At 49.4% G+C, this 9,023-nt stretch overlaps 3 protein-coding genes across 3 annotated transcripts; 1 reads left to right on the top strand and 2 right to left on the bottom strand.

Moving 5' to 3' along the window:
- Positions 1-561: 561 nt before the first annotated feature.
- On the top strand, positions 562-2,198 carry BCR38DRAFT_456273 (uncharacterized protein; the record flags this gene model as incomplete). Its single annotated transcript, XM_040861897.1, has 7 exons — positions 562-685; positions 734-781; positions 867-920; positions 1,174-1,558; positions 1,592-1,636; positions 1,694-1,858; positions 1,928-2,198. 7 exons carry the CDS (start codon positions 562-564, stop codon positions 2,196-2,198), a joined length of 1,092 nt encoding a protein of 363 aa, XP_040718163.1.
- A 187-nt stretch (positions 2,199-2,385) lies between these two features.
- BCR38DRAFT_456274 (P-loop containing nucleoside triphosphate hydrolase protein) lies at positions 2,386-3,334 on the bottom strand (the record flags this gene model as incomplete). Its single annotated transcript, XM_040861898.1, has 3 exons — positions 2,386-2,654; positions 2,739-3,104; positions 3,172-3,334. 3 exons carry the CDS (start codon positions 3,332-3,334, stop codon positions 2,386-2,388), a joined length of 798 nt encoding a protein of 265 aa, XP_040718164.1.
- A 4,638-nt stretch (positions 3,335-7,972) lies between these two features.
- Positions 7,973-8,586, bottom strand: BCR38DRAFT_159808 (uncharacterized protein). Its single transcript, XM_040853773.1, has one exon. The coding sequence runs from the start codon at positions 8,413-8,415 to the stop codon at positions 8,029-8,031; it is 387 nt and encodes a 128-aa protein (XP_040718165.1). The 5' UTR covers positions 8,416-8,586; the 3' UTR covers positions 7,973-8,028.
- Between the last annotated feature and the right edge of the window lie 437 nt (positions 8,587-9,023).

Consider the following 9,023-nt stretch of genomic DNA (forward strand, 5'->3'; position numbering starts at 1 on the left):
TGAGCGTTAGGAGTTTCATGAGTAAAGGCATCTGCCAATCTATACCAGCAAACGCCATAGGTATCTCCAAGGCTTCGACTATCACAGGGGTAAATTTATACTGGACGAAGCGTAAATCGAAACAATGATTGATCAATGATCAATATGCGCAAAAGTTAAATACGCGGCCTCAGTGTGGTTCATCAACTCGGCAGGATCATAACGACCGCGCAATTCGGCTCCCTTTCTCATTCACATAGCCTAGACACATGGAACCACCACGTTGTAGTCCGCGGCTTGGTATATCTGTATTGGGGGTTGCATTCCCCTAGGTTGTGCAAGAACGAGAAACACTCACTTGACTGTGCCTGTCGTGCGGGGAGATACTTTTGGGACGAGTTGGTCCTACTTAACAGAAAACCCGATGAAAACATTAGAGGGATCAGCCTTGGCATGCTAGGCTTGGAGCATGGCTTTATGATGTGCCGGGCTTATAACCCCCTTGTCTACCCGTATGCACTCACCAATATTTCTCGAAGTCATTCTGAACTTTAAAAGTCCATTGATGAGAAAGCAGACATCATGGAAGGGTTTGACTTCAGTTCTTGGCGCATGGGAATTCCATCGCCGCGCGACACGTTTCCGAAAGGCATGAGTCTCCCACGGATGAGCGCCTTTACCCCTACTCGGCCCTCCAGCAGGCGGGGTTCTTCATTCTGTTCCTATTTCCATGCCTATCCTTCATAGTAGTCAGTCACTCTTAGGATCTATAGCAGGCTCAGGGTCAAACAATTTGGATGGGGTACGTCGCTCAGCCTACAGTGCAGATTTACACACATGTCGGCTGTCTCAAGAATTCTCGATTGATCCGGACTGACTTTAAAAAGATGACATCCTTATCTCCCTCGCCATGGCAAGGAAGATACCCGAAGTTCATGCAAGTCTGTCGAGTCTGACTGCTGAGTAGGTGCTTTCGATCGCTGAGACGGGTGCTTCGTTGATACGAAAAGGTAGGGGGACCCACTGGTTAGGTGAATCCCATTAAATTTGATACTAAAAAGTTGGGCGCTACTGCATTATAGCATCCTCCCCCCTAGGTGCACGCATCATTCGTATATGGGTACGTGACCTTGCTTGAGCGTGTTTTCAAAACCAGCCCTGGTATTGCGAAACGCTTACGATTCTACTTATTAGGCATGCGGACGGCATATCTCGGTGTCCACGTCTACGATATCCCAAGAGCAGCCAATCTAAGCGATGGCATGATGTGGAACTACGTCATCCAGATCCTCTACAACCCGATCCTAGCCCTAGTAAAGGGCTCTGTCCTGCTCTTCATACTCCGGATTGGTGGTCATCGGCGGTCCATACGGTACTCCATCCATGTTCTGAACATTTTCAATTCGGGACTGGCTGTTGGGATATTCATCACTGTCATATTCCAGTGCAAACCCATCCCCTATTTTTGGGAGCGAGTCACGGACTCCACACTGAAAGGAACCTGCGTCGACACGGGCGCTTTCTATGTATCCACTGCGGCGCTTACCATCCTCACTGATCTACTGGTCCTCGCGTTGCCGTTTTGAATTTTCCTTGGCTTGAGGATGGCTAGTAGACTCAAGTTTGCGTTGATGAGCGTGTTCCTTCTGGGAGCTGTGTAAGTTGCCAACACAACCCTCGCCTTGTCGGCACAACACTAAGAAAATACATCCAGAGTGACCGTAATTAGTACGCTACGCCTGGTATGGTTGGTTGGAACATCTTTATTTCCCCCGCCAGAGGACTTCACCTACAATATTCGGTTCACCTACTCGGCCGTCGAAACCAACCTAGCCATAATGGCGGCCTCAGGACCTGCTCTGAGGCCATTATTCACGCAGTAGTTCCCGGGCGTCTTCGGCTCGCTGCAGGGTCCTTCGGGCCGTCAGTACCAATATGGTGCCACCAGATACGGCCCTGGTGGAGAGGGGATGTCGGGTGACAGGAGTAGGAAGTTGCGCACAAATGGATCAAGGCACCAGTTTCAGTACGGGATGTCGTCTTTCGTGATGAAGGATATGAAGAGACAAACGACTGGGGAAAATTCACCTACTGCTAGTAAGGAGGAGATACTGGCACATGGTGGCATTGTTCAGACAACCGAGGTTGATGTGGAGTATGGGAAGAAGCCATCATCCACACAAATTGATGATGATGGGATGGCGAGAGATGGATACTGATTGCGGGTCACTCACTAAAGCGCGAGGGAACGCATTGTCTATTGGGTGTTGTAGTGTGAGGACTTTGTGTGATACTAGTCTCAATATCCCTTCTCCCTGTCCGAAAACGCAAGAACGGGCCAAAACAAGTACAGAAACATTCAGTTTGATGGATTTCATACCCCCACATGTGGCGATTCGAGAATTATCAACTTTTCCACAGCCGCCGTCCAGCATAAACACCTACTCCAGCAACAGTGAACATACCAACCCATATCTTCAACACCTTGCCAAACACCTTCTTAGCCGTCTGCTCAGCTGAATCAGCATCGTTCGCCCTCGGAAAAGGCTCCTCAGGTACCGGCTTGCCGAGGAACCGGGCCAGCGGCTCCCAGCCTTCCTTGAGCTCCATAACCAATAACCGGTCCTTATTAGGCACCAGATCCATGACGAACTTATTGTGCGCCTCAAGGACTGCTGTTGAATCTTTAGTCTCGTGTTAGGCACAACGCACCAGTCGGCACGAGAAGAAAAGAAAAGGCAAGGAATTGAAATACTCACTCGGCCCACCCGCCACCGTATTCTCATCCGTACGCCCGCGCAACGTCCGTGCATACATCGACCACTCTTCTACCAAACTCGGGAACCACCTCCACCCAGGTACGGGAAATATAACGTACGGCAACCACCACACGGTGGAGTTCCTGGCAACAGGTTCAACGCTCCGCCACCATTTGACTGGGTCGCGTGTCACCAGCAGCACCTTGGCCTCGGGGTAGATCTCCTGCAGTTCGCCGATAAATCCAATTCCTGGTAGGTCTGTAATGCCAACATAGCCCGCTGTCAATTCGCGGAGAAGCTTTAACGTGAGCTCCTTGTCGCCAGCGCGGCGTGCGTTGTAGGCTTGCATCCATTTGCGGGGGAAAGCTGAGACCAAATAAGTGGACTGGGTTTGGAGGAGAATGGGATTTCCCATGGGGGCTTGAATACACACCGTCTTCTCGAGACAAAATATGAGTCCCGCCGTGCATCACGGGGCCATCGAGGAGCTTCTCTAGCGCGAGCTGGACGGACAAGGTGCCTGTCCTTGAGTACCCTGCGCCGATCACCTCGAGGGGACGAGACGGATCTCCTGGCTTGGAAGGGACTCCGCCCATGACTGCAATATTGCTGAGTTGTGACTGCCTGGCGCACAAAATAGAGTGTAGATAAGGAGTCAGCCAGTCAACGGACAGAAATCGAGTTGAAACCACCACCTGGTGTGATAAACGCCAAAATCTGAAGAAACACGAGTTCTTGGGGGCTGGATCCGTCATTACGGTATCTTATCAAGCCATTGATACCGTACGGTGCGCTAGTTTCCAATTACGGTCTGGAGGCTCCGCTCAGCTGGCAGGGGGCTGTATCGGTTTCCCGAGCCAAGTGACTCCGGCCTGACGGATTGTGTAGCTTGTCTTCGCCGTGCACCTAAGGGTCTTGCACGAGAACTTTCGAGCTTTGAATTCCGTTCGTCAACAACCAAGGCAAACGTGCTCGTTTGTAAGGCTGTCAGAGTGGTTCGTGCGTATCCACCACTACTACTTGGTTCCAGCCCCCCAGCACTAGCCTAGCTTACCTAAATACATCACACTTCTATCTCTCTGTGTGCCCCAACAAAGACTGGCCTGCCTAGTCTAACCGATATATGCGATGCATCCTCATCATCACAATAAACTGGGTTTTAGGGATGGGCCGTTGATTGTATTGCTAGCAATACAGGCAAGAGGGTTGTATTGGTGATCATGATCATGAGGGGACTAACGTACCCCACAAGCAAGTTGGCCACTTTTTCTTGGCACCGTATGAATAACTTCAATAACTTAACTAAACTAAAAAATAATAATTCAAACTAATCATAATCCTCTTCCTCCTACGTATCTTTATCATTCTCACAAGTACGAGCATTATGTCCGGGCTCTCCGCAGACCCTACAGCGCCGTCGGCGTGGTTCGGCCGGTCTCGTACGACGACGACTTACACGTATATCATCCTGTAGCTGCTGTTCAATATCCCGTTGAGACTGTAAGTCCTGAGCGTCTCGTAAATTAAGAGATTCTCCATCTTGTAGCTGTCGATTTTTAGTCCTTCGACGACGGCTTAGCTCTTGATTGGCCTTCCGAAGTGTAGTAACCTCATCCTCAAGTAAAACTAACCGATGCATAACAGCCGTCGCACCACGTGAAAATTGGTCAATAGCCGTAATTATTGTCGTCGGGGAGCTATTCTGATGCTGTACGATTCTGTTTTTAACGTATTCAGACTGGGATTGAGTCTCGGTTGGGTTATTTTCAGTCTTTGATTCCCAGATTAAGGGGGCGCCAGATGAGCTCCCAGGAGGTGTAGGCGTATGTAGCTTAATATCCAGCTGTGAAATCACATATCACGGGTAGTACGGAATAAGTCCTGTCCCCCTGAAACCTGCCTGGATATTCGACTTAGTTATAGTCGTACGATACGCCCTATAGAATGCCGAAAAGAAATCCTCCTTCGAGATATGGGTTATATGTGCCCGTATTAGGTCTTTAATTTCTTTGCCGTATGACCTTTTCAAAGCCCTAAAACAGCCTACATCGAGAGGCTGGAGCTTATGTGACGAGTGAGCAGGCATACTAAGTGTAATAATAGTATGCTCTTTGCAATATAGCTCGAAGTTGTCACGACCTGGGTTGCATCGCATTGGTAGAGACCTCGATTAGGTGCTATCGACCAAGATTCTACTCTAAGGAGCGAAGGAAAGAAGATCACAAACTTAGGTTTGAGGGAGCGCGACTAAGTCGTCCACGCTTGGCGGGGCTCCTGCAGGGGTTATGATTGGCTTCCCATCTGGCACTGCCATGGCAGGTGTTCCAGCTGCAAGTCACCTGGTTGTAGTGAGTCTGCGAGGGTTGACCTTCACAGAAGTCAGTCGAGTGGTGGCTCTCATGCCCGTCGAGGATAAGAAGACGATAAACACCCTTCGTACGATCCTTCGTATAGCGATCAAAGTGCTGAATCCAGTCTACGCCTCGCTCATTTGTTGTCCAACCGTTTTTGGTTACAGCGATTACCCAATCGGACGGGAATAGGCTATTCTCGTACCAGGATAAGAGGTGGTTTTAACCCGCGACAATAATATACGGCGGGATAGCCCAGCCGGACGAATTAATACCCTGGATTACTGTAGCCCATTCTCGATTGCCTTGTTGGACTGTACGAGGCCTTCCGCGTCGTTCGGCACTTGTAACTACCATCTCGGATAAGATTAAGCCCATCGCGAACCCTATCTCGTCGAAATTATAGATATCCGCCTCTTGGATACCATATTTCGCAATTGTACTTCGTACGAGCGTAAACCAGGCGCGATACGCGTCAGGATCTTCGCAATAGGCTTTTTGGTAGTCGATTCTTCGATTAAAACGCGTCCGAAGGTCTGGTTGTCGTCGTACGAAGTTCGAGGCCCAGTTGACGCCGACGCATCCAGCGCCACGGTCACGGAGCAGTCGGTTAGCCATAGTTTCAACACCATGGAGCCGGGGAGGAAATGATCGCGAGTCTAGGTCAAGTATGTATTGTACGACCGCTAACTCTTCTGATTCCGTAAGCTTATGACTAGATTGTCGAGTATCGCGTCGAGATAGTGTAACGAAACCTCTAATAGTCTAGCTGCGTAAACCACTAAAGAGTCTGTAAGGGTTTGTGCTAGTAAGTAAGTCCTGCTGCGGAGTCCTCAAGCAATAATATCGGGGTTTGACGTATGGAGTTGTCAGGGTACGGCTAGGCCGAAGGCAATAGTACAGAGTGATGGGGAGTAACGGGCGTCCCTCCTACGTAGCACCGGGTGGTCACTGGCGGTCTCAGGTAGGGGTGCCCACGGTGATGCATTGATCTCTGTCCTCTCTATCTTCCTCCGTCTCGACTCCTTACTTATAGCCAGCCGAGGTTCTCTCTTGGATTCTGGATGTTTGCTTCCGTATGTCTGTGTTCCTCCGACTTCGGCCAATATCTTGGATAGCGGCTCCTTATCTGCAACCAAGCGATTCCCTATCCGTTGCAAACGGCTTCAACGGCTCTCATTCGCCACAAGCGGCTCTCTAGCCGCCACAAACGGCTTCCCGGCTCCTCATTCGCCACAAACGGCTTCCTACCTGGTGGAAGCCGGCCCGCCTCGGATGACACTTGTGGCTCTGACAACTCCTTCCCTATCCTACTTCGAGATGGTCCTTATATAGATAGCTAGGCCGCCGCTTGGACCCGGCATAACAGCAGGGTCGGCGATGCCAAGGATCTTGACTCTCGTCATCCCAAAGCTTCACATAGATTGTAATCATGATTCGGGAGTCTTTTGTCCGAAACACCCCTCCGGCGGCCCGCCGGTGTCCTGCGTTCAGTGTCCTGACACCCACTGGTGCCTATGGCATTCTGTTCTCTGACAGCCACCACTCGACCGCTTTCGAGCTCTACTGTAAAGAGAACTCTATTATCACACTCTGTATGCCTGCTCATTCGTCGCATAAGCTCCAACCTCTCGATATCGGCTGTTTTCGTGCACTGAAAAGAGCGTACGGTAAAGAAATTGAGGATCTTATGCGGGCACATATTACCCATATCTCGAAGGAGGACTTCCTCTCCGCGTTCTTAAAAGCGTTCCAGGCAACTTTTACGATATCAAATATCCAAGGAGGTTTCCGAGGGGCAGGACTCGTACCGTACGATCCGGAATATGTGATTTCACAGTTAGATGTGAAGTTACATACTCCAACACCTCCGGGTACCTCGTCTGGCCTTCCTATTATCTGGGAGTCGAAGACCCCAAATAACCCAATTGAGGCACAATCCCAGACCGAATACGTGAAAAACCGAGTTATACGGCATCAAAATAGCTCTCCGACAGCTACACTTACTGCACTTGACCAGTTTGCGAAGGGTACGACGCAGGTTATGCACCGGCTTGCTCTTTTAGAGGGTGAGAACGCCGCGCTTCGAAAGGCAAATGAGACACTTAGCCGGCGGCATTATACGAGAAAAAAAACGTTTACAGTATGGAGGATCACTTCGTATACAAGCTGGAGAATATTTACAGTCTCAGAAGCTAGTTAACGGAGAGTTAGATAATAAATCGCGCTGGAGTCGTAGTCGTACGAGGAGGCCAGAGATACTTCAGCAACGCTGTAGGACGTGCGGAGAGCCCGGTCATAATATGCGTACTTGTCAGAATAGTAAAGAGATATCTGAAGAAGATAGTTCCGAGTAGTTTTAATTATTTTTTTACGTTATAGTTGAATTAACTTATGTCTTATTGTACGAGGTCTTAAGAAGTGTTCAATTGGACCGTGGGGTACGTTAACGCGTGTAAAGTTAAGAAGTTAAGAAGGTATTAACGTTAAGGTGCAAATAACGGTGTATACAAGGAAAGGCTCCTTTAGAGGCTTAACGCTTGAGGGGTCCTCAAGGGGCTAGCACGAGAGATGAACTCATTCTGCTTTAACCGTGCGGCTATAATTATGGTTAATAGAGACATACTGTAATCATAAGACGTCCCTGAGGAGGCCTCTCCTAGTGGCCACTCTTATCGCCGGTTATATTCGTTTCCCAGGCTTTGGAGCCAGCTTCCATTTGAGACCCAAGCACGAGTAGTCTGCGCTTATCTCGAAGTGATGCTAATGTGTTTACTTTACATATTCGATAGAAGCAATACCTGCAGGGTGCCCGACATTAATGTTTGGCCTGAGGGCATTCGAATTTGACCCTTAATAATGTAAGGGTCAAGGGTAATGTCGATGCAATTAGCCTAGCCTACTCTACGAGTACTATCCATCTATGAAGAGAAAAAACATTAGATACATTCAGTGTGGTGAACCCTTCTCCCTTTTATCCTTCTGTCCTCCCGTCTCGTCATTTCAGGAATCTTCGCGTCAGAGCCACAAGTGTCATCCGAGGCGGGCCGGCTTCCACCAGGAAGGAAGCCGTTTGTGGTGGCTAGAGAGCCGCTTGTGGCGAATGAAAGCCGTTGAAGCCGTTTGCAGCGGATAGGGAATCGCTTGGTTGCAGATAAGGAGCCGCTATCCAAGATATTGGCCGAAGTCGGAGGAACACAGACATACGGAAGCAAACATCCAGAATCCAAGAGAGAACCTCGGCTGGCTATAAGTAAGGAGTCGAGACGGAGGAAGATAGAGAGGGCAGAGATCAATGAACTACTGTGGACACCCCTACCTGCCATCACCAAGTGACCACCAGTGACCACCAGGTGACCACCAGGGGGACACGCCTATTTCTCCCCTTCACTCTGTACTATCGCCTTCGGTCCAGGCCGTAACCTGACACTTCGAGAAGTGAAGCTATTCGGAGATTTCTGTGGGTCCAAGTGCTGTTGAGAATCTTCTGTGGGTCTTTCTGGCCGAAGGCGTCGCAGAGGCCACATACCGGTCATAGACCGTGACAAATAAGGCCTATGGACATTCGGCGCAGACTCTGGAATGTCAGATATGTACTGCGTGGACTTGAAGGGCTCTTTTGATGAACAATGTGGAGTTGAGTAGTCTTATTCCATAGGAGAGGATGAGATGCGGGCTACAGGGAATACGTTGACAATGTCCGAAGTGAGCGTCGAGAAGAGAAAGTATTCGCTAGTTTCTTAGTTAATATACTTAACGTACCCACAAGCAAGTTGGCCACTTTTTCTTGGCACAGTACGAACAACCTTTTAATTAACATCTTTACACATACCAAGATGGGATCGAATTGGAAAGAAAGCGACATGATTCTAGCGTGTCAGGCGCTTCAATTGAAACCCGAATTAAGCATCCGACGCGCTGCCCAACTCTACAA

Source organism: Pseudomassariella vexata (assembly GCF_002105095.1).
Source record: "Pseudomassariella vexata strain CBS 129021 chromosome Unknown BCR38scaffold_4, whole genome shotgun sequence".
NCBI lineage: Eukaryota > Fungi > Ascomycota > Sordariomycetes > Amphisphaeriales > Pseudomassariaceae > Pseudomassariella > Pseudomassariella vexata.

Coding starts and splice junctions, on each gene's coding strand:
- BCR38DRAFT_159808 (XM_040853773.1), bottom strand. CDS start 8,415: ATGGCAGGTAGGGGTGTCCACAGTAGTTCATTGATCTCTGCCCTCTCT.